Source organism: Macrosteles quadrilineatus, unplaced genomic scaffold (genome assembly GCF_028750875.1).
Source record: "Macrosteles quadrilineatus isolate MER2022 unplaced genomic scaffold, UCM_ALF_1.0 Scaffold_8__2_contigs__length_117827958, whole genome shotgun sequence".
Taxonomy (NCBI): domain Eukaryota; kingdom Metazoa; phylum Arthropoda; class Insecta; order Hemiptera; family Cicadellidae; genus Macrosteles; species Macrosteles quadrilineatus.
The window spans coordinates 62,464,704-62,491,220 of NW_026542601.1; the positions used below are offsets into that span (position 1 = coordinate 62,464,704).

General features: G+C 33.4%; 3 protein-coding genes across 3 annotated transcripts; 2 read left to right on the top strand and 1 right to left on the bottom strand.

Moving 5' to 3' along the window:
- The first annotated feature begins 1,505 nt into the window (after positions 1 to 1,505).
- Positions 1,506 to 4,514, top strand: LOC129001324 (uncharacterized). The gene is made up of 4 exons (XM_054428590.1): positions 1,506 to 1,574; positions 2,073 to 2,163; positions 3,492 to 3,521; positions 4,088 to 4,514. The coding sequence occupies exons 1-4, from the start codon at positions 1,539 to 1,541 to the stop codon at positions 4,489 to 4,491; spliced, it is 561 nt and encodes a 186-aa protein (XP_054284565.1). The 5' UTR covers positions 1,506 to 1,538; the 3' UTR covers positions 4,492 to 4,514.
- Positions 4,515 to 11,407: 6,893 nt separating this feature from the next.
- On the bottom strand, positions 11,408 to 21,155 carry LOC129001820 (uncharacterized). Its single transcript, XM_054429264.1, has 5 exons — positions 21,052 to 21,155; positions 19,723 to 19,807; positions 15,121 to 15,162; positions 13,308 to 13,367; positions 11,408 to 12,282 (listed from the first exon to the last, which is right to left on the bottom strand). Exons 1-5 carry the CDS (start codon positions 21,079 to 21,081, stop codon positions 11,447 to 11,449), a joined length of 1,053 nt encoding a protein of 350 aa, XP_054285239.1. The 5' UTR covers positions 21,082 to 21,155; the 3' UTR covers positions 11,408 to 11,446.
- Positions 21,156 to 25,216: 4,061 nt separating this feature from the next.
- LOC129000432 (uncharacterized protein K02A2.6-like) lies at positions 25,217 to 25,945 on the top strand. The gene has a single exon (XM_054427395.1). The coding sequence runs from the start codon at positions 25,217 to 25,219 to the stop codon at positions 25,943 to 25,945; it is 729 nt and encodes a 242-aa protein (XP_054283370.1).
- Positions 25,946 to 26,517: the final 572 nt, after the last annotated feature.

Here is a 26,517-nt window from a genome sequence, read left to right on the forward strand (position 1 = left end):
ATACTACAGATGATGTGAATGTTTATTTATTATCAGCTGTCTTTTTTGTTGTTCACATTTTTTTCATAAGACTATCAACATAAGTCTACCGAATAAAGCGCAATCCTGATGGAAGTGTTGACAAATATCGGGCGAGATTGGTCATCAAAGGATGTGCGCAAAGACCCGGAATTGATTCTGCTGAAACCTTCGACATGGTTGCTCGTCTGGAGGTCGATCGAGAAATATTGTCACAGCTGTTGGGAAGATGGTTCTTCGGCAGTTTGACGTCTCAACTGTGTTCCTGTTTGGAGACGTAGAAGAAGAGATTTTTATGAAGCAACCTGAAGGATATTCAGATGGGACAAATCGTGTTTGTCGTCTGCGTAGTCTCAAACGCAGCTTATACGGCCTGAAACAGGCACCTCGATAATGTAATAAACTGTTTGATGACTTCATGAAAGGCTTAGGATTTCAACAGAGAAACACTCCTCAAAACAATAAAGATTTCCCGATTTCTGATTTATCCTACTAATATTATAAATGAGAAAGTTTGGATGTATGGATGTATGGATGTATGGATGTATGTTTGTGACAAGTGAACGCGAAAAATACTGGTCGGATTGGGCTGAAATTTGGCATGATGATAGCTCACATTCCCGATTAACATATAGGCATATTCTTATTTCAAAAATCCTTTCGGGCTACGCCCCAGTGGCTCTGGAGTTTCCCATGTTAACCTTATGAGAAATGGAATTATTGAATCTTAACAGCTGTTTCAATTAAACAATTTGGTTCTGTTCTATGATGTTCAATAGCATTAAAGTTACAAGGATTACCAACAGGGTGCAGCACTATTATTTCTTTTACATTTATGACAACAGCTAATTTGCAACCAAAAGGTGAGTGAGCGTAGCGAACGAACTTCAACCAGGACGTGATTGAGCCATGCGAACGAGATAATCTTGAAAATTAAGAAGTTAAACGGGGCAAAGCCCGCGGGTTACAGCTAGTTGATAATAATTAATAATACACAAGTGTTAAAAATGTAGAACAGTCACTTTTATTTTGTTTGGATTCAACGTGTTTTGCCGGGGATGAATAATTAATTTGTTTTAATGAGTTAATTATTATTTGATTAAATTAAAATTTACCAATAATATTTAACTTTACTAAGTTTAGCGTAGAGAAATCGGTATGATCATCGAGTGTCAGAATAATATTATACATCAATGATTAGAACAAAATACCTACGGGTTAATGGCAGGAATTTGAAAGGTCCTTTAACTAATAAAATAAATTAAATATGAGAAAGGATTAGAAAATCACGAATTACTCAAAAACTTCTCTTGTACCCTAAACAAACATTTAACCAAGAGTCGTATAACGCAAAAATACTGAAATCGTTACAAAGTCTGATCTGAATTAAATACCTCACAAATTTGTTGGAAAGACTTAGTCGCTTCTGTTGCGTGTACCATTGGTAAAATTGGTGCAATTAAATGGGTAGAATGCTATTGACATACATTAGTATGGCTTCACAGTAGATATCATACAACATGAATGTCTGTTATGCTTTCATCTTCGTTTCTTTTGTAAGTACTTATCATTATGTCAGCTTAAATTAATTGTTGGTTGGATAGTAAGTTTTTTTATCAATAATTCTATTATAAATTCGTCCATACTACTGGTAGTAATTATTGCATAGTCTTAGTTATTAAATAATCTCTATTAAAAAAATATATTTACGTTTGTTTTGTGATTTTAAAACAATGTAAATATATTTGATAATAGTAGCTTTGTTGCATTTTCTTATTTAACGTGTTTGTTCACTCTGATGGTATCTATTTTAGTTCTTTAGCTAAAATAAATCGTAGGTCAAGACTTAGATGATCCAGCATTAGGCTTCTTCTCCATTATAATTTACAATATTAATTTGAAGACATTTATTTGGATTCTGTTTTGCCTCTGGTAGCAGGCCTTCACACAATTGATTTGATTGATTGATTTGAATAATGGTATTACCACATGGTAATGAACCATGTTCATTCATTTATTTGTCCCTGACGATGTCCCATCATGCTATTTTGCAGATGCTATTCTGTTCATATCTTCCTGTGGTAGAAACAGGAGGAATTCTGGAGTTGTTGGGTGGTTGGAGTGGTCTCAAATTGCATGAGTTAGGTAAGGATAAACAACATAATTTATTTACAGAAAAAATATAGTAATAATTTTAATACTATAATAGTAATCCTTATAATTTCAGTACAGCTATCTCTCTACAGTCTAATGTACGAATTTGGCATAACAATTGTTTATAACAAACAGATCTGTGTGCTGAAATAACTAGAGGTCATATATATTACACATAGTAGCTTGCTTAAAATTTGGTCCCCAACATCCCTTTAGTTCGTGTATTTTCAAATTGGAAATAGCAAATAGATTTAGTTCAATTTTGTGAATTTTGACCGATAACTACTTGTAAATAAACCTTTGACGATACCAATCAACTCAACTCAACATGATGGCGACTCTGTGATGTGTCCACTTAATTGGTTAAATCGAACCCTTGGAGCAATATCCAACCAAGTTCAGGTCGAGGAAATATTTTATTGTAACATTTATTACTAAAATCAAACCATTAAAAGCTAGGTTCAAGCTCATTTTTTGAAATCGGGAGTTAACGTTACTTAAGAGAACAATAAGTAACGTGATGGTTTATACGTTATATTGTTTATAGTTGTAGTAGTCCTTTGGGTATTATATTTTGAATATTTTATTTTTGAGGCTTTGCTAATACAAAGCATTTTGTAATTTTGAAAGAACTTATGACTTATAAATACGGATATTTTCTGTTACGAGTAGTAAAAATCGAGGTTTCTTTCGGGACCTGGAATGTAATCCCGTTCTCAGGCAAGAATGTACTTATAACAGTACATGAACACAGATGAAGTTGGAAAAACCCAATTTAAAATCCTGGGCTTGGTTTGTGTCCTACGTGGTTTTTTCCTCACATTGAAACGAGATCAGATTTCAGATATACCGAAACTTCGTGAAATCTTATTTTGACAACACGCGTTGGATTTTCTCATAATGATATGTTTATTTACGAAAATCTCATAAGCAAGACTCGCGTATAGTAATAATAAAATATAATAATATGTAGTAATTTAAACCCAATTTATTAAGGTATTTCACATGATACTTGTCGTGCGTGTAATTTAAATACGAACAGAGGGAGTAGATAGGGTAGAAGCTGTCTAAAAGTGAGTAGCATTAATAACATTTGTATAAAGAATTAAATTTACATGTTTTAAGTACAGTATGTTTCTTGGTTATAATGAGAGATAGTCTATTATCTCCGTAAATATAATTTGAAACACAAAAAGAATAATATGTTTAGTAACGTATATTTTAAACGAAACTTAAGAATTTGCAAATAACATTGCTTTAAATATGCACATAGTAATATTTGGTTTGGTATTTGGATTCATCTATGTTTATGTTGACAGGAATTGCCAAGCACAAGGAGCATGATGGAGGTAAGAGACGGCTTTAACAAATCTATTATAATAAACCTCTAACAGAATGTAACAATTTCATATTGATGCTATTACCATATAGGGGATGTGCCTACCTAGTACCTTAATAAGTAACGGACAACCCTTGTCAATCTATGGAGATTTTCTTCTCGAATATAGATGGATAAAATTACAGTAATGCCAGAACATTGTTTTATCATGAAGTTTTTGGCCCATAGTTCTGATGGCGAATCTCCGTTCTAGAACAGGCTGACAACTACTTTACAAATTTGTATACTGTATACCTGTTTTGGTAACTAGCTGAAACTGTTCTATGGTTTTGTCAACTATTTTCGTCGTATAAAATAAATTCCTTAAACAAAAAAATTACATTGTTTTGTAAAATAGTTCACAAATTTTACATTGATCTGTGGGAGATCAAATCCACATAAGGAATACTGCCAGTTCCCTATAAAATGTATCGTGAAAAATAATTAGAGGTGTAGTAAGAATTGTTAAAAAATAATTTAATAATTTTGTAAATATTTAACCTGTATAAGTATTTTATTTTATTTTTCATATGCCAGCAAACCAAGTGTTCGTCGGAGCCGCTTTTGCCGTGGTGATCGAGCAAAAGAGCAAGGATATTGGCCAGTGTAAGGAAAAAATAACTATTACATCAACGGCTAAGAGACAAGAAAAGAAACTATCCACTAAATGTGCACCTTACGGGAAGATTAGAAAAGTAAAAAAAGGAAATGATGATGCAGTGGTCGTGGGGACTCTTGACAGCGGATTTTGTGCTTTCCTACCAAATGGGGTCAAGGGGGAAGAATTTTACTACCTTATGGATGGGAAATGGAAACAAGGAATATTTGGTGTAGCCAGCTCCGACGACAAAGACCTAACAGAGACTGAGATCAATGAAGCAGGACTAGTTGAGAAAATTGAGAGTGTTCTCAAACATAAAACAGAAATCAAATTAAATTAAAGTGTTCCAAGCTTCCAGGAAAACAGTACTTCTTATTTTTATCCAATTTGGTTATGCATAACCTACATAAACAGTGCTTCGTTTCTATAATACTACAGTGAACCATAATTATTAGTAACATTTATTATTTTAGGAATTGGTAAGATAGAATATTCATTCACTAAAATTTTTGAGGAAACGACTACACGACCTACGAAACCTCTCTGTCTATATTCAATACAAGTAGAAAATTACACTTCAAGCATTTTTAGCTTGACGTTTTAATTGGCTATGAAAAAACATGACCGTCCAATTACAAGTTGGTTTTGTTCAAAACACTATCTCGTGTTTCACTCAATGACTAAGTGTTCAAACAGTAAACTTGTATAACTAGTTTTAGAAATATCACTATCTAGACAATCTATGGTTGAAAATAAATATTAAATCTAATAGCTTTCTATCAATCATTCATACCCTTGTTTTACAAACTCAAATTTGGAAAATAATTTTTTTTTTAAGGGAAGAAGAGTTAAAAAACCTCTAGTACTTAAGATAGGTCCTTGGCTCGCCCTCCCTTATTTTACTATGAGAAGTGAAACAGCAAGAAAATTGTTGATTTACTCCGTTTAATGTTTTCTCTAAGCATCTAACAGCTTCTGAGATACCAATGGTTGCATAGTTAAGTTTTCACTCTGTATATGTATATACTGTATACATATATACATATACAGTATATATTTACATATATTTAGTAGACCTATCCATCTAGGCCTATCTACTTATGTATATATACATATACCAGCTGTTGACAGTCTTTTTAGCTGAATTTATTAATATGCTGTGACCAATTGTTTATCCTATAGAATTAAACCCAAAGAGTTAAGTTCCAGTCATAAAATCTATCCTCACATGAGGAACAACTATAAGCCCACTGAATTTGTGACTTCAATATGGAACTCTCTTTGGAACAACCTACATAAAGTTTTAACCAAAAATACTGTTGATGTTTTATTTCCTTTCACTCATAATTAATTATACCTTAAACCAAATTTGTCAATCTCATAACCTAGTTAAACAGTATTAGATAGTCTATCTTAAAGTAGAATAAAGTAACACAACAACCTTTATTTTGTGACATGATGTTCTCTGTTACTGTCTCGGCATGCACCTGATTTGATATTATTGTTGGTTTCTGCTGTCCCCTATTTTTAATATTTCTTTGGCTACCGATACTGCATATTTAATTCTCCATCTCTTTCTTTGTTTAAGAAGCATGTAGTAGCGTGGCTTGTAGGATTGAGCTCAGAGGACACCGAGGCTGTTATCGCGTTGGGCTGACCTGACCGTTGACCCTACACTACAACACACAATCACTGATACAAGGACTAACTAATACACTACCCACCACTCACCTCCATTCGACCTATTTACTTGATCACTTGATTTTTAAGAGAAATCATGATTCTTTTTAGTTCAGGAAAATATCGTAGTCCAGTTCCAAGCAAGATAAAAAGTTCACCCAGCAAGACGTGCTATAACAATTACACTCGATTACATTTCCCACTATACAATTTACCCGCAACTCATGTCTACGCACAGGCCCCTGCCTATGTAGACATTTTCCTTTTAATTTGATAAGGTATTTTTATTTTTTCTCTTTGTGCCATTTAGTTATACAGTATTATACTTTTGTAATTATTATATTTTTTTACGTTAAAGGATTGTATAATTATTATGTAAATACCACGAAGTGTATTATGCCAGTTGGTAAATAAAATGTTATTTCATTTCATTTCGTTATTTCATTTCATTCATTTCATTTCATTTCACATTTAATAATTTTTACCTGAGATTATGCAGGCAGTTCTGGGAATTTAATAGCTGGTTAGCTAAAAGTAGTAGATGGTTAATTGCTGTGGCATATTATTATTAGTTTTTGAAGAGACTGTAGGAAAAGGATGCAACACATCATTGCGAAGATAATAGTTATTTATGTAACTGGTGGGAGAAGAGGCATTTGTGCACAATGAGCTGTTCCAGCTGCGATGCAATCCCATGGCAGGGCTACTACAGAAATGCAACGTAGTAGCCCTGATCCCATGGTCAATTGTAAGCCTGGCCTTCTGTGAAAAAGTGGCACTTTGCTGCACACGAGAGAAATCTTCACGTAGGCGAGTTACTGTTACTATAAAGCATATCAATAATTAGTATTTCAAACACTGCAAAACTCGTTTTTAGGTCAGGGTAGATCCAAATATTGAACGAAATGGGAAAAGCTGCACCAGCTGATCGTATAGTCGTAATATCTTTAAGTGTTGCCACGAATACTAGAAAAATACCGGTATTGATCATAAATATAAACAAATGACGTTTTTGGCCCAAATCCTATACTAATAGCATTAACATATGGTTTAGACAGTTCCATTTAAAAAATGTTAAATAATGTTTACTTTCGGGCCAAGAACGTCATTTGTTTAAGATTATGATCCATACCGGGTCTTTTCTAGTATTCGTGAGTGTTGTCAAGTTATTTTCAAGCGTACACGTATTACGTGCCCAATAAAAACACGCTGTTTTTTGTTGTTTGGATGGAATACTGGAGTGCAGCAAAAATAGTGCGGCAAAAGAACTAATTAATTAAGTAATTAGCAACTTCCTGTGCTATAATCAGTGCATGGAATGCCACTTTGTCAGGTGACTGTAGGAAAATGTATTATTAGTTTGTTTATAAAATGAGTAAAAATGTAAAAATCTGGCCAGCTTTTATGATTTTATCTTGGCTAAATTCTGCTGGGAATTGGCATAGACAAAAAGAATTAAATATAGACTGTCAGCCGTGCTGCGGTTACCATGGTTACCATAGGTTCTGGCGAACACCGCTGGGAGCGCCGTGTAGTTACGGCTGACAGTCTATATATTTAATTATTCTTATCTATGGAATTGGACACAAATACTTGAACGTATCTGTGGAAATGGCTGAGTGCAAAGGTGTAATTTATTCCTGTATTAACTTTTAACGAAAACTATACCCGTTTTACAAAAAATGTTACAACATATTGGCTAATGGTAACAGCTAACTGAATAATGATTTAGAATAGAAGATTTCCAATGTTTATTTTGAGGATACGGTTTTTATACAGTACACGTATTTCGGAAGAAATAGCATGAGCAATAACTCCTAAAACGTACTAAAGTGCGTACTTTAAGCACTTGTACAATATGTTTCGACTTAAAACTGATTTTATTGAAAACCGTTTGAGATAGAAGAGCACTTGAAATACAACAGTTGTAGATAATAATTTAAATCGACACTAAAGATTTTCCATCAGATTTAAGATCCAAGCATTCATTCAGCATATACAGACCCAAATACATTCTTGCCTAGTCAAATTTAACCGGAAATAGCTTTTACCCTTCTAAAACCCCCTTAAATTTAGAGTTTTGCAAAACCTCGTCTTATTGCGCATCTTCACCATACAGGGACTCCCCAAGTAAAATTTTGATCATTGTAAGTAGTATGTTTTTAGATATAGTGATCATCTGTCATCTGAGTTTTGTTTGCCTTCTATACAGAAAAAAGATACAGGCTATTTCATAATTCTCAACCGGCCTTTAAAGGTATTATTTCTGGGCTCATAACAAATTTAAATATGCCATTTAAATCGTCTGTTCGTCAATGGTTACTCACAGAGCCGCCACGTTTGATTTCAAACATAGGTCTTTTCTCAGTAACCATGATACTTAGAACTTTGTAATTTTGCATGAAACTTAATACCGTACCAGTGAAACTAACTTTTGGAAAGAAATATCAGTTTTATCAATGAATAAATTGAAAATGGCTACCTAAGTTCTAATTTGGTATGGAGGTGGGGTTATATGGTGTAAACATTTGGTTTCCCCCATTAGTAGGTAGCCTAGAGAAGTCAAAAACTGTCAGAAACATTAAGCTGGTTTGGATTTCTTAACGGTTTAGAAATTGCTAAGCATTTTCGTTTCAAAGAGGTATTTGTCTTCGAAACATGCTATGAACACTATCGCATGGATGGTATTCACAACAGGCAATTAGCATTCAATAACTGCTGTCAGAGTTATTGTGCAATGTGTGTTAGTCCACACATGCTGCTATATGTGCTATATGTGTGCCGTACATTTGGCCTTTACTGCCCTAATAACGTGCATACACGAATTTCTGGTATCTGTAAATGTAGGACTAATGTTATTTCAGTAACAAAATAACCTCCTAAATCATTTATCTCACGGTAAAATATGAGGTTAAGGACTCTTTTTCAGGACTTTTGGAAAATAATTTTTCGATAAAACAGCAAATTGTCCTTCCATTGAAAGACTTGTCGCTGGCATTACTTTTTGTCTGATTCCATAAAATAAAGTAAAGCTAGTTAATCAAATAAAATAAATAAAATAAAATTACTTAAGCCAGTTTTCGATGAGTAGATATAATATACCGGTTTTACCCTACTTTAGGCATTTTAGAGGCTATTCGGGGGCAATTTTTCTACGAGAAAAATGGAGGAGCTTTTTTGGCCACTTTTTTAAAGACCCTGCTCTCGACCTATACACCCCTTTATAATTTTTTTACTTTTTTAATACTAAAAAACACGCCTGGAACATGGTGAGCTTTTTTTGGCCACTTTTTTTAAAGACCCGGCTCTCGGCCTATACAAGTCTATACAAATGTTCAATACTATTGTACAACTCCATAAACATTTAAAATCCACATTTATTCCCATGTATATTTTCAAAATCACCGACTTAACAGTGCGAGGTTTGCACAAGATCTTGGGCGTGCTCCCGGCCGCGGGCATGCTTCTGATCCTCAGCGATGACAAACTAAAAGTCTTATGAAATAATGTTTGAAACAAAAATTGAAGAACATCCAATCATCTATATTTTTCTACTGAAAGTTTTTCTCTGGCCGAAATATAAAAAAATCCTCGATTACTTACTTTCATGTTTACTCAGAGTAACCTTTTTGTATTTTCCTTAATTAATAATTACACACTGGCACAAATTAAATTATATTTATGTTGTATTAAACAGTAGTTCATCTAGAATTTTAATATATAAATTTCATGCTGTATATATTTTTTATTAGAAGCTAGACAAATGAAGTGTAAGTGATAGGAGGCGCATCACTTTGAACATCGTCACGCCCCCGACAGTGCCGTGCTGGCAACACCTATAGTTTGAAACCATTGCTATTGCTGAAATTATATTATACAGTAACACATTTACATACAAAAGAAACTGGTAAATGGTTTTAAAATTTTAAACTTTTTAAAACTGTATTATTATGTTGAAACCCATGTAGTAGGCTGGAATTTTAGCCGTTTTGATGTATATCAAGCCTTTTTGAGATATAAGAACTTTTAAACAATAAAGCAGACCTTTATTTACTAACGCTGATATTATATTACAATACATTGGTATACAAATGAAAACGGTTTGATTTATTTGTACTCATATAAAATAATATAATTCTTTTGAGTTATTGGAACCTCTGGTGATTAAAATCACAAACACATTTTCATGATAACTGTTTGATTTATTTGTACACATTTAAAATAATGTTAAAATAGTATTTGATTTTTTTATGTTGTAGCCTATTATTGTTTTTGATCAAAAGTTGAAACCAATGTAGTGTGCCTAAATGTTTTTTTACTGTTTTGCTGTATCTCAAGCCAATAGATAGAATATGCCAAGGAGGTGTTTTTGTTGTTTTATCTAGTGTCATCTAGGAGGAGTTTGCGTATTACGAAATGCATAAGGGTAGACGTATAAGAGCTTCGCTCGCTCCACTCAAACAGCATTGTCTTCAGTAAAAAATTGCAAAACAAAAATATAAATATTTTCTCTGACTCTCAATCAGCTATTCCAGCAATTGAAAACTATAAACACTCAAAAAAAGTGATGATATTATTTACAAAATTTTCTCCAAAGCCCAGGAAAGCCCAATACACTATGTACTCCACTGGGTACCTAGTCACATAGGCATAAACAATAATGAGATGGCTGATCACTTGGCTAAACAGGCAGCTAATGATGGGGAATCTGTTACGGATGTACACGTTCCTTTCAATGATTTCAAATCGCACAGGAAGAAAAGACATAGAGATGTTTACAGCAACACAATTTTGTTCTCTGCCAAAGACCATGGTTCTTTGAATCCAAATTACAGCGAAAAGAAATAATTAACATCTGAAAACTCAGACTAGGTCATGCTAACTACAGCACACATTTACGCTCTAAGAACTTGTATTTGATATATTGTGTGCTCCAAAAAAAAAAACTTACAATAAAAATTAAAACAACAGAAACTTTCACATTAATGTAAACTTTGTAACTAATATAACCTAGGCCTAACCTTTGTTATAGAAAGTGTCAAATGCCCAAAGACAACCACAGAAGGATTCAGTGAGTAATAGTCAACATTAGAAATCGAATAGGGTGAGTGGAGCAATTATCTAAGCCTTGTGCCTTAAGAGCTCAGAATAAGAAAAAAAATTAAAAAAGAAAAAAGTGTTATAGCTACTGGACAGTCCATAAGACTAATGTAAAAAATATTAAAATTTCATTTTAAGTTTTTCACGAAAAACAAATTTTTCCAAAACAGAGCCTAGCACGGATGTTGTTTTTGGCCTAAAACTAAGATATTTTTAACAATTTGTGGGAAATCATAGAATCCACTTTTAAAATCATTGTGCGCAAAAGTTACTCATACAGATATAATATAAAATATCCCTATTGCTCTTGCTACTAGAGAAGTTAATATGTTATACAGATAATGTTTGAAAGAAATAATTAATTCTTAGTAGCATTCATAACATGCATTCTGTATTATATTTTTTAAGGCAAAATGTAAATATTCGAAAATCACTCCAAGGAAATTATGTGAAATGGGAAAGAAAAAATCGACACATTACCTTAAATCACTTATTTTAAGACTGTAATTATGAAATTACCACCCTTGGCTGATATTTATTTTTATCTGTTTTAAAACTCGTTCATTTTCTTTTTCTTGCAGAAGGTCCAATTTGCTTATTTCTTCATCCATTTTACTTTCTTCTTCTTCCATCTGCTTTTCGTAAGAGTTGTTGGATTCGTCAAATCTTTTGTCTTCTTCGTCTATCATTTTGTCCAAATCGTCAATGTTTTTGTTGTATTTAGTTTCTTCAGCAGTTATGAGTTGATCTGCAGCCTCTGACGTGAGCTTTCCCAATCTTCTTTGGTTATAAATGTTTCTCATCTCTCCATAGTGTCTTTGTCGTTCCTGATATATTAGTTGCCTTATTTTATTTCGGTTTTGTATACTGGTAACTCTTTCCTGTGTTAGTAAATATCTAAGTCTATTTCTTTCGTTAAAGAATTTTTCTCTGAGGACATTCTTCAAACTTATTATCTTCTCGATTTCTTTGTCAGACTCCTCAAAGAACGATAGCCACTTTTTTATCCTTTCTTTCAATTCATCCACCTCAGTTGAAGTCAGTTCTTTGTCGTTAGCATTATCGTTGCCGTATTCACCTTTCTTCCATTTTCCATCCAGCAGGTATATTAATTCGTTATTATTAGTTGAGAACGCACAAAAGCTTTCTTCAGGTCCTTCCACTAATAGGAAATCCCCGATGTTCTTTATCGTCTTCATTGAGCCAGGTTTAGAACATTTTCCACTGAGTGACTTCTCTTTCTTATCTGTCAGAGAAATTGTTATTGTTTCTTTACACTCTCCTGTTTTCCTTTTTTGTTGCTCAATCAACACGTTGTACACTTGCCCATTAATCATTTGTTTCATTGACCCTAGAAATCCAAAGAAATGTTAGTAAAAAAATACTTACAAAATAATAATCATTATTTTTTCATTTGTAACCTACTAATGATTTTTATTTTAATGCTAAAAGAAATCTTCACGAAAACTCCATGTTTTATGACTCAAATCAGTAAACTGAGGGTGTAAGTACAGTATAGCTAAAACATATTAAGCAAACTAACAAAATAGAAGATGCTTTAAGCTTACTTCAATGTGCTTCAAGATGCTTCAAGTATGCGTCAAGCTTACTTTGATACTTGCAATTTTTACAAAAATATAAAACATAAATTTTGCGAGTATTTTTAATTTATCGAAGTTAAAATGTCTAATATCAAACACTTTAAATGATTATATCTTATGTTCGTATTTAATTATGTGGGCAAGAAAGAGTGCCTTTGAATATTTCTTTAACAAAATTACTTTATGATCAGATTGTTAGAAGGTCCCATGACTATTTAGTATTCGTTTGTTTTATGTAATTAAATCACAGCAACCACTTAAAGAGGATTTAAATTATAGCTACCAACTAAAGAGAGTGCGTTTTAACGATAAAAAATCTTATCGATCACCCTAAAATTTAGAAGGAACATTAAATCCTCTTTTTTAACTACCATAATATAATGGATTATTTAAAAGAATAATTTAAAGAAGAAGAAACTTGGGAGGTAATTTTAATAAATGGTATAGAAATAGGCAATTTTGTATTTGCTTGATACGATGGTCGAAATCTTTAGATTATTATAAGGTCATTAATACTATTACTTCACTTAGTCATTTGAACAGGGTTCACTTTTTCAGCTTTAAAATGGTTTCTAATAAACACCATTAGCTGTTATTGAGTGGTAGACAAACTTTCACACCTACCAAACCTGTCATTCATAAGATTCTATGAATTTAAAAAAGTTGTACTTTAAATAACACCTTAGATTAACAGCCTTAATAAACAGACTACAATCACACGACAAATTAAAACAACAACAATTAATTAATGTATTCAAAAGAACGAATATATTACCTGACAACAGTTCTCCATTACTGATCACTAGGTTGCTGAAACTGTTTCCCCCATAGTTGCCTAAACCCGTATAAACAACATACATACAATTTATGATAAGTAAGTTATGTATTAACAAACAAGCAATAACTGTGATTTTTAGTTGTATCTTATCTTACCATTATGGTATCATACTAATAAAATGTGAAATTTCGAGTGTTTTTTGTTTATTTGTTTGAAGTTTGATCACGCATTAACTACTGTTTGGATTAAACTGAAATTTGGCATGATGGTAGCTCACATTCCCAATTATATAGACATATTCTTATCTCAAAATGCCTTTCGGGCTCCGCCCCAGTGGCCCTGGAGTTAGTACAACAGCTAGTATTATAAATGTGAAAGATTGTGCGTTTGTTTGTTTGAAGTTCAATCACGCATTAACTACTGGTCGGATTGAGCTGAAATTTGGTATGTTGCCGTTAACATATAAACATACTCTCATTTCAAAGATCCTTTCTGTCTCCGGCCCAGTGGCTGTGGAGACTCCCATGTCAACCTTATCAGTATTCATATTTAAAATTAATTAAAGAACTATGGGAAACCCATCTAATTCGACGGTTACTATTGAGGTTTCTGTAACTTCAGCTAACTGTGATGATAGAGTGAAAATCTTATTTAAATTAAGGGAGGATAAGCATAATAATGAATATGAGATTGCGTAACTACCTTCAAAAACGTGGTTGGGTTTATTTTGCCCAAAAGGGTTTTTTGGAGTCTTATAATAATTGTTTCTTGTTCATAAGTTTTGTTCATGTTAAAGCCACTTTTACTATATGGGAAAAGGAGTTAATATAATTGGTCTGTCATCTTACGGAAACAGTCTATATTACTAATAACTGGTTACATCTGCTTTAGGAAAATCATTCAGACCGTATTTGGATTGCATAAGTGAATCACCATCTTTGGCCATAAAAACAGAATTTCATCAGTATATTAAATCAGTTTATTTGTATTGATAAAAATATCGGATTCCCCAGAAGGCAGGAACATTCTTACTTCGATCCAAGCAATTTTGATTTATTCTCTTGCCACATCGACCAATGTATTTAATCATCCTGCACTTATTTGCCAATTGATTAACTTCTGGCGTAGTTTTGCCTTGGCTATATCGATCACATAAAGTTGTGCATGTATTTTGTGGATGGGATGGACCATAAATTGTAGTGAATTTGACCACCAATCTTGAACATTTGCTGAACCACATCACATCCATAACCTAGTCCGGCTTGGTTGGCAACAAATTATGCAAATGAGATGAGATGTGATTGCACTGTTGTATTTCCGAATGTTTTGTATGTAGTGAGGTTTAGATGCATTGTTCGACCTAGCCATATTATATAATATACATATTATATTATATGTATGCACATTATGTACATCAAAGTAAAAACCCTTTCCCCCTTTTTAATACCTGAACTGCCATTAATTCACCTACTGCACCAAACCATAGATTAAACCTACTCCGTGCTTGGTCTGGTCTATTCCAAAACTTGGAACACAGCTCAAATCCTCAATGTACTCATCTAAAAATGATTAATGAAAATAGACCAAAAAAGGCAAGTGCAAACCCCTACAATAAGCTAACCCGATAAGGAATAGTTATCTGTTCCTTTGAAATTGACAAATCCAACTGTTTTTATAATATAAATTTGTTTAAGTGCATTAAAGCATAGATTAAGTCATATATTTGCATAGCCTATTAAGTACATTCAATCGTAAATGTGTTTAGTGCGAAAAAGTAACTGTGCAGATGGTGAAGCAGATAGCATCTTACCGTTCGTAATATATTGGCCGACCAAGCCTGGAGGGCTGCCAACTAAAAACAAAGACAATAGAGCAATAAAACACTTCCTGTCAAACTATATACTACATTCTTGGTTGTAGGCTTCCAAGGTAAAAATTTGCTGTCGGATCTTGTTCTTCAGAATATGTGTTATTTGCCACCAGTGTCATTTGCCACCACTCTAGGATTTGTGTCATTTGCCACCACTTTATACCTGGCTAGGTGAGTCATCAGCCCCAACCCTAGTCCGTGGGTCATCACCCCTCTAGGCACCGGCCGATGGACCAAGGAATACCTATAATTCACACTATCACCCTCTCTTGCAACATTTTTATGGTAAAAATTCCAACACTCTCTCTAGGAGTAGGGAAATACATGAGGGAAACTCTCATTCCTATATGTGGTTTTGTAGTGTTACGACATAGTTAGTGCTGTTCTCACCAAGTTTTACAAAGTGTTAGTCTAATTTATTTATTTATTAATTCGCTAAAAACGTTCATAATTATTTGCAAATCTACATGAATTAAGCTTTCCAATGACCCACTAATTAATAAGTCGGTCCAGTAGAACTCTAGATTTAGTTGTACAAAGATTTTCAAAGTTGAATTATATATAAGTAGATGCATATTGCACAAGAATGACATCACAGTTAAATGAATCTTTAATACAAACTAATTACAAATGTAAACTAATAACGTACTAAATAAAACCACATTCAATCAACAAATTAATTTAGATGATAGATGGACTTGGTTAACATGCTTTTAGTTGGTTATTTTTAAGAAGTTATCAGGCGGAATTTTACACAACATAAAACCGACATAAGAACGATTCTTTCCAAAGAACTTCAAGATAACTTATGATAACAAAACACAGTTTTTAGGTCTGTTGTTTATCCCATAACTGTTACATGAACCTAACGTCTCAAAGGAATAATTTCAATATATTTTATGATCTTTTTAGAATGTAGATGTAATTTTAAAACATTTATAATTTATTCTTTGCACTTTTTCTCCAAACTTACTCGTTTAGGAGCTATATCATGCTGAATGTAACCAAAAGCTACTTTAATCTAAATTTTACACGCTGTAACTCCTTTACGTAGCTTTATAGAAAAAAATAAACTAAAAATTTTTTTTAAAACTACAGTCTAAAATCATCATAAAATACAAGGTGTCCGATAAGAAATTGTTAAGTTAAATAATGAAAATATCAGACTTTAAAGGATGAGAATTCATATTTTTGAATGTCATAAGATAGTAGTTGAAATTCCCCGTAGAATGTTTTCTCTAAATCGAATAGTTTCTGAGATTGCAAGTAGGTGGTACATTTAAGTTCTTCACCCTGTATATTCGCAGAATACTAAACACTGAAACTGCGTCTTTTCAAGTATTTTAATGGGATTTTATCTCATTGATGCGTTGTATACTGTGCCAAATGTTATTTTTGTATTATTTATCTAATCTTAGGCCATGTAAGGAATATTCAAATAGCTTAAAATACCTTAACATAGATAGGCCTATACTGTTTAACTTGCGATTATGTGATTTTGGACTAAAAATGTGAGTTTTCTTTTGCCGAACAAGATGGTAAAATTAATGTTCACAATTCACAGTTGTAACTGGAGTTATAAACATTTATTTAATATCCAAAACAAAATTATAAGTACATCTACATGGTTATGACTCATAGAAACGGCCATGGCGGGAATTCCAGGAACTGACCCTACTGGTGGCAAATGACACTGGTAGCAAACGACACTGGTGGCAAATAGTAGGACACCTGTTCTTCATAGGATGTCGTGAATTTGCGAAGACTGATTCAACTATCTATAACTAATATGAAAACCTTTATTTCTAGAAGCATTTTAAGACCAAGACATATAAAATAACTCAAATAAAAATGGAGTTACCTATAATTGATTGCAGATAAGTACTAAACTAAAACGATAATATTATTGACGATTCGTGATTCAGCAGTGTGCTTTAGGTAGTCTGATCTTAATAATCAATAGCTGAAATGAAAGCTGGCATTTCACTAAACGTTTTTAGACCAAAACATATAGGGTAATGTAATTAAAACTGCTGGAATACATCTTTAATTTAAGTAAAAATATAAAATATAAAATAAAATTTATATTTTTAAGTCGAGTAATACATTAGATAAATTTATGGTAATACTTTATGACAAATACGTGCTTGCATAGCTTTATTTTAAGACCAAAATTATGAAAATCGGTCTGGTGGAAGAGCCAACAAACGAACTCGAAAAAACAAATTTAACTCCCATTAGAAATGTACAGGGAGTCCGTTTGTGTATAACTCGAAATGTATACGTTAAAATGAATGTCGATGCTTGATGGCAAATCTGTGGTGCGCCCATACCTAAAGGTGTCATACTAAAGCATATACTGTATAGATTTGGTCATACTAAAGTTCAAGGCCAAAATTATGAAAATCGGTCGGGTAGAAGAGCTAATCCGACTCGGAAAAGAAAAACCAATAAATGTTATAGATGGCAATAATTGGTTTACCAATATGCTTAATCTAATCATACGAAACACGTGTTAATAATTAATTAAACAGATTATTGTTATATTGTTATTTAATTGATTTTTCTTTCATTGAATATTGTTGTTAACAATTTGCATTTGTGTTTAAAGTGTGTTCCTTATGTTAGTGATGCTAATTATCTGCAATCAATGATAGGAAATTCTATTTTTATTTAAGTTATTTTATAGGTCTTGGTCTTAAAATACTTCTAGAAATAAAGGTTTTCATTTTAGATATTGATAGTTTTAATCAGTTAGGTTTAAGATACTATATTGCTCAATCAGAAAACCCAAATAAGATTATATCTTGGATATGGAATTTAGTTTTAGATATATTTACTCAATTCTAATAACGTTATCCTATTTGCCGTTCCACAAAAGATTATCTAAAAGCAGGTTCTTTTGACGTAAGAACCTTCAGTGAAATACCAGCTTTCATTTAAATAATTGATTATTAAGATCGGTCGTACCTAAAGCACACTGCTAAATCACGAACAACCCAAATCGTAAAAAGAATTGAGTTATTTATCATCGATTTATAGTCAACGATTTTGGTTGCAGCCTCAACAGTTATTGTCGACTTTGACAAGTTTCACCTAGTAAATCTTAAAAAAATCAAATTTTCATTATTATTTGCAAATCTACATAAATTAGGCTTTCCAATGATTTATTATTTATTAAAATCGGTTCAGTAGAACTGTAGATATAATTGTACAAAGTTTAACGACAACATCTTCAATTCACTATTTTCTCACCACTATAAGGAGGTTGCTGAACGTTTTTGCAAATAACTTTGAAATGGTGAGGAAATCAACCAAAGTGAAAGGTTATATTCTGATAGAGAATGAAATTTCCTACAAATTTCAAACAGAAACTTGAATAAAGCAGTTTTTAATGTATTTTTGTTGTTTTTACTTTTTTACCACAAATATTTAATAAAATCACACTTTCATAACTATTTGCAAACCTTAATAAATTAGGCTTTCCAATGGACCCATTAATTAAATTAAATAAATTAGGACCCATTAATTAACAAAATCGGTCTAGTAGAAGTCTAGATTTAGTTGTACAAAGAGTTTAACAAAAATATCTCTAACTCAGTATTTTCTCATTACTATAATTCTAGAGGTTGCTTAACTTTTTTGCAAATAACTTTTAAATGGCGAGGAAATCGTCCAAGGTGGAAGGTGATATTCTAAAAGAAAATTAAATTTACTACAAATTGATACAATGCACTTTTTGGAAATACCCAAAAAAGGCAATCAAAAATCGCACACAAATTAAAAGTATGAAAAAAAACTGGTTTCAATGTATTTCTTATGCAAGACATGTTTATTTTATTTTGTTTTTCACCATAAATCATGACAAAAACAATAATTATTTGCAAATCTACACGAATTAAGCTTTCCAACGAGCCATTAGTTAATAAAATCGGTCCAGTAGAACTCTAGATTTAGTTGTACAAAGATTTTTAAAACTGAATTATATATAGAATAGATTAAACATTTTTTAGCCATAAAAATTACTTTACCACACTACACTATTTTGACGAACTTCCCACGCAAGTATTTTGTCCAGAAAACCGCTGTTTGCCGACAGATTAATCAAATGGGGTTTCATTAGGTACTACTGTACTGTAATGAGTTTTACCGGACACCAATCAGCTGATTATACTGTATTTGGGTGGCAATGAGTAGTTATAAACAAAAACATAACCTCTCTTAGAGGTTATGACTAGTGATTTTTAGTCCTTTAGTTGGTGGTCATATATAAGGATTTGTACGGATTTAGTAGTATGGCGTAAACTATCGTACGTCAATCGTCCAAAATGTGTTTCAGGACTCGTATTGTAATCCCGCGCGAGACGACCATACACTCGTCCGGCAAACACTTATTTTCGGGACTAGTAACGTAATATACTATTACTGATGTTTTTACTTACGTGCGTTTTAACGCAAATTACCATTTCGACATAGTACTTTAATTTCAACTAACGTAATTTGTTATTAGGAGATCTTCAGCGAAAAATATTGTTGACTTACCATTTTGATATTTTTTAGGTGGACCCCCGAAGACCCAGTCAAAAATTCCAGCTTCAGCAGATGGGAGCGTTAGACATCCCAATACCTGTAAATAAAGCTGTTGATATGATCATCAATCATTTCTCCGCACTAAACATCTACCTATGTGACACAAACACCTATGTTATATATGGTGTGAGGTCCCTCACTACCGGTACAAAATGTGGCCCAACAAGATTACAGCGGGACCAAGAGCCCAGCGGATAACGAGTCCAGCGGATAAATGGTCCAGCGGACCAAGAGTACAGCGGAGAACCAGAGTACAGCGGAACCAGAGTACAGCGGAACCAGAGCACAGCGGACCAAGAGTACAGCGGACCAAGAGTACAGCGGACCAAGCGTACAGCGGAACCAGAGTACAGCGGAACCAGAGTACAGCGGACCAAGCGTACAGCGGAACCAGAGTACAGCGGGCCAAGAGTACAGCGGACCAAGCGTACAGCGGAACCAGAGCACAGCGGACCAAGAGTACAGCGGACCAAGCGTACAGCGGAACCAGAGTACAGCGGAACCAGAGTACAGCGGACCAAGCGTACAACGGAACCAGAGTACAGCGGGCCACGAGTAGAGCGGAGCCTATATAAGGAGGCGCAGAGGAGCCCACAAAGTGAGTCGATCACGGTCATCGGAACGAGAAGTAATTGCAATAGTCCAGCTAGATCATCAAGTGTAAGGAAGCTGGTTAGGCAGTCCACAAGTATACAGGGTGTTTCACGGGAGCCCTGACAAACATATGTTTAGAACATATGCTTATAGGACATTTTTTCAGTTTCGACCCCAGGAACCATTTCCCGAAGTTTGTCAGGGTTCCCGTGAAACACCCTGTATAATAGGTATTTTCTATAATGTGCATCTGTACTATTTTTAGACGCCCAGTATTCACTGTATCTACTTGATGGTGAAGGTTCCAATCAATTAGTTGACTGGGTAAGGTTGTAAATTGAAATATTCAGTAGTCAACAGCTGACACAAGACTTCAAATTCCTTGCTGAAGACTAGATTTAAATTTCCCTTAAACTTGAATTAAAACACTATTTTTTTATGACGGTTAGTTTGCTTTTAAATCTGAACGGAAGAAGGTAAACTAGAAAGGTCATATATATTATTGAAGGCTAGATTTTCCACAACCCTATGCTCAGTTATTTATGCATTATAAGATAACCTGTTTTTTTTTCTTCAAAAAACAGGTTATCATATATTGCATTTAACTAGATATAAAATAAATTATAACTACAAAAAGAAATTAATTTTACTGTAGGTCTACGTATATAAGATATAGCTAATGCTTACAACTGCAACCAGAAGAATGAAAGTCCTCATTATATTACTTAGTAAGCACAGTCATGCAGTTTGAAATGGTAGAGATGAGAAAGAGTCTTAAATATGAAAGATCCATGTTTACATTGCTTGCTTAGCAAACAGTTGGATGAAAGTCTAACATATCAATGTCAATCCGTCCAATGTAACACCTGGTTAATTTCTGTCTCGTCAGAGGGGGCTGTTTACCATGTACCTATGAATGGAACTAGACATTTTATTCTTATGTCATAACTTCCACCAGTTTTAGACAATAAATAGACATAGTTTGATTGAGCCTCTGACAGGGGGAGCTGATATCAATCATACATTTTGTTGCATACGAAAACTTTTTCACCAATGCAATTTTAAAGAACAACTAACTTACTATAATCTATGAGTGGCTCATTGAACTACGTGCAGATTTAATGGAAATTTGGTCCATATTGATGGGATATCTATTTAAGTTTCCAAAAGTTAGATTGGAATGTATGTTGTTTTTTAAGAAAATTGCGGTATCTATCATGAAATCTAACAAAGTTTCATAATTGCCGAAGCAGTTTATAACAACATATGATTTGTAGTGTAAAATATTCTTCATATTTTTTATAGAATTTTAAGAATTAATTATGTTATGACTCACCTTCACATCCTGGAGAGCTAGGTTCTGTGACATTCTTCTTTCACTTAATTACTAAAGAACAAGTCCTAGGTATGTTTTAGTTTAAATTTATGTTTGTGGGTCGTTAGTTCAATCGGTAAGTAGTGAAAACATCATAGTTCAATTTAAGCATAACGCATTGAACACTCTATAAGCTCTGGTAGGGTTATATGTTTAGTTTTTACTTGGAGATAGATAAAAAGAAGTTAAATATTGTTTGGTATCATTTATTTAATTACCTTTACCCGTTTAAGGTTTTAAGGAGTCGATTTGAATGAGAGTTATACTGTGGCGTAATTATTACAGCTCATCAAATTCACTGAATTTCTGGAGATAGGCATGGCACCCAGGCCTAATCAAAAGCTTTTAGTGTATAACCATTGACTATTGGATACTGAATCTATATGGACCAGCTGTAGCAAATGTTTTGTTAAAAAAGAATGTAGTTGTGTGAGCCAGTCACAGAATGCGCTAGTGACTAAAACTCTATTTTGTACCTTATTTTTTGTTGATGGCCAGTCGCTATAGCTCACAATAAGTCATTTCATTAGTTTGAATTGGTAAAAAAGATTGTGTATTCAATATAAATCGGTAATTTATATTAGCACAATCTGTCGAAGGCTCATATCAACTACGACGATTTTGGTTAAAAAAACTGGCTACAAATTTAACATGGGGATGGAATGTCTAATAACTTAATACATTGCTCAGATTCATAAATTTTTAGGTTATTTTTACGTTTTATACATTAAAGAAGACGAAACAAGTCTCATCTAAATTTCTGTCTGTCTGTCTGTCTGACTTTCTGTCTGTCTGTAACACTCAAGATGGCATTTTACGCAATCTTCTCCAGGAAAACCAGAGTACCTATCAAGATCCAAGTCATTTTCATTTTAATTTATTCACTGGATTGGCGAGAGTGTCTTTAGCCATCAAAATATGGCCTCACTAATTTGTAAATAACATTACGGACGTTCAAAAATGCAGTTTTGTGCGATTTTTGTCAAGTTTTCGTCCAATTTTGATCACATTATCATCTATGAAATAACGAACAGCTGTTCGGATCAAGATAATTTTTTCTAGCTGTCTCTGATATGTTTACAAATGTTGTTTACAAATACCACAACCATTTCCGATCACGTTTTGAAGGCAAATCCCATCCAAGTGAGATTAAAAACGTGTTTCTTACATAAAGGATTTAATTAATCGCAAGTGGAATATAGTGTAACCGTAAATTAAATAACTATCCTATAACTATTAAATAACCTCCAGGGGCCCATTTCATAATAAACTACAAGTTACAAGTTACAACTTGTAACTTGTAATTTCCATTAGATTTGCATTGGGCGATCAGCTGATTCACTAATAATATTAGTTTGTACTTTATTATGAAATGGGCCCCTGGTCAGAAACCAGAGATTCTTTTTGCATAGAATTGTTCTTAAGATTTGATAGCTAGAAAGAAGACCTTGAATCAGTGTTGTATACGGCTGGGAAACTTCACAACACTTCAAAATGAGGTGTCACTTGATAGGGGTTTACATTGAAAAGTTTTTAGTTGCCCCCCCCCCCCCATCCCCACTTTTGGGGGGACACTCAAAATTTTTAAATGTAAACCCCCATTTAGTGACACCTCATTTTGAAGAGTTTACAAAAACTTAAAGAATGGTGAAAACCAGAGTTCACTATCTCTTCTCTATCCAAAATGGTAGCCAATATTACCATTACGAACCATATTAACCACTGATTTTCCACAACATTTGACGGGCTACCATTTTGGATGGAGAAGAGATAGCGAGCTCTAGTTTTCACCATTCTTTAAGTTTTTGTAAACACTTTATAAAATGAGGTGTCACTTGAATGGGGTTTAAATTTAAAATATTTGAGTTACCCCCAAAATCCCCCCTTTTGGGGGGCCACTCAAAAATTTCAAAATCATAAAATGAAACTTCCTGCTAAGATTGCACGACCCTTAAAAGGATATCTTTGTATATTAACTTGGGAAAATATTAGATGGGGGGGTCTTGACTTTTTATTCACCCTGTATATAATTCAGTTATAAAATCTTTGTACAACTAAATCTAAGTTTTAATGGGCTGATTTTATTAATTAGTGGGTTGTTGGAAAGCTTAATTAGTATAGATTTGCAAATAGTTATGAAAGTTTGTTTTTGTTATGACTTATGGTGAAAAATAAAAAAACACGTTTTCCATAAGAAATACATTGAAAACGGTGTTTTTTACACTTTTATTTGGTTGCGACTTTTGGCTGCCATGATATCAATTTGTAGGAAATTTTATTTTCTTTCAGAATATTACCTTTTACTTTGGTCGATTTCCTCACCATTTAAAAGTTATTTGCAAAAAAAGATAAGCAAACTCCGAATTTATAGTAATGAGAAAATACTGAGTTAGGGATATTTTTTTAAACGTTGTACAGCTAAATCTAAACTTCACTGGACCGATTTTGGTAATTAATTGGTCATTGGAAATCCTAATTCATGTAGATTTGCAAATTATTATGAAAGTGTGATTTTATTAAATATTTGTGGTTATTATAGCATGAAATAGTACAAATAATTGAATAATAGATAATTTATTAATTGATAAAATAACAGGAACGATCTTGAAATTAGTCGAACCCAATCTCTGATAATGTTCATAATCTATTGTTGGTGATCATCTCCTCATGCCTTCTAAATTAAATCTTAACAAATAACAAATCTTCTGGTTATATATATGAAACATAAATTAACTTTACAACAACTCCTTCCAACGTAAAATAAAATTATTTAAAAAAAATATTGAAACAAAGGGAGGAATTTGTTTATAGATCTAATTTCGCTGGCATTCTGCAGGTTCTTTGAGAGCGTCAAATGACAGCATCTGATAGTGTGTTATTGTTTGTAGTAAGAGGGATATTGGTTGATGAACATTTAGGAGATATTGGTCTGGTATGTGATGATGGAGATTTTGCTGCATCGTCATGTTGTAACGTTATCTCTTTAGGACGTGAATAGATTTCTCTTGAATATTGTACAGTGATATCGGCGCATGGGCTTTAATTTTATCAGCCTATCAGTATGAGATTCGGTATAAGAAAGGTAGTGACATAAGTAAAGCTGATGCACTATCCATCAGGTTACCTTGTGCCAATGAAAATGATGTGGGTGAAGTGTAGCATTCTTTTCGTCTTATCACGAGTTACCGATCGATCACTTCAAAGGAAATCGCCCTCGCCACCAAATTTTATCCAATCCTATCAAAGGCTCTTGATTTCACCGGTAATGGATGGCCTAGTTTTTCGGATGATACAGATATCAAATCATTCTTAAACAAAAGCATACAATTATCAGTGGACCGTGGGTGTCTCGTATGGGGAAATCGTGTAGTGATACCTTCTACTCATCAAAAAGAAATACTAATGCTGCTACATACAGAACATCCTGGCCAATCAAAAATGAAGACATAGGCACGCAGTTTTGTTTGGTGGCCAGGAATGGACAGAGATATAGAAAACATGGTGAAGGAATGCTCGATATGTCAAAAGACACGTAAATCTGCTCCACTTGTACCCCTACAACCATGGACATGGCCACATCATTGCTGGCAAAGAATTCATCTCGATTTTGCCGAGTTTCAAGGAAAAGACTTTCTGTTGGTTGTAGATAGTTATTCTAAATGGATTGAGGTGTTCTACATGACTGGTACTACTGCTAATCACACTATCGAGAAGCTGAGACATTGCTTTGCAACTTTCGGGCTTCAAAACACTGTTGTTACCGATGGAGGACCACAATTTAGATCTGAAGAATTTGATAGTTTATTGAAAACTATTGGAGTTCACCGCATATTTACTCCTCCGTATCATCCTGCATTCAACGGTCTTGCTGAACGAGCAGTTCAGACAGTCAAGGATGCGTTCCGCAAGCAAATGCTTCATGACGCCAAGCATAACTGTTCCCGAAGTATACAACATCGTATAGATTCGTTCCTCTTCGTTTATCAAAACACCCCACATTCTATCACTGGCATGACACCTTCAGAAGCTATTTTTAAATACAAACCTAAGACCCACCTGAACCTACTAAAACCCCATCTGGCATCAGAAATGGAAGTGAAGCAAGATAGTATCACTAAATTGGCTAACACAAATCGAGGGAAGCCTAGAAACTTCAATTTGGGAGAACAGGTATTAGTGCGTTCAGTACGCAAGGAGATTATATGATGGCATCCTGGGGTTGTTACTAAGATCATAAGTCCTGTCACATATTTGGTGAAAGTAGAAGGCCGGACAAGGTTTGCGCATGCTGACCACCTTAGAACAAGTCACTTGAGAAGCGAGGAAGAAGAGGACGATATCACAGTACAATTTCCAAGAGAAATCTATTTAGTCCTAAAGAGAACCAAGTGCTTTTCGTTGGAACGCCATGATGACACACTTGACTAATTAGGTATTGAACTCCGCGACTCCGCGTAAGTAGACTAACTTCAAACACGAAAAACAAAATTAAACAACTAATACTTGTCTTTAAAGATTTAAATAACTCAAAACACACACATGAGAACTTTTTAGGCTCGTCGCCATTATTATAGCATGAAATAGTACAAATAATTGAATAATAGATAATTTATTAATTTATAAAATAACAGGAACGATCTTAAAATTACTCGAACCCAAACTCTGATAATGTTCATCATCTATTGTTGGTGAGCATCTTCTCATGCCTTCTAAATTAAATCATAACAAATAACAAATCTTCTGGTTATATATATGAAACATAAATTAACTTTACAACA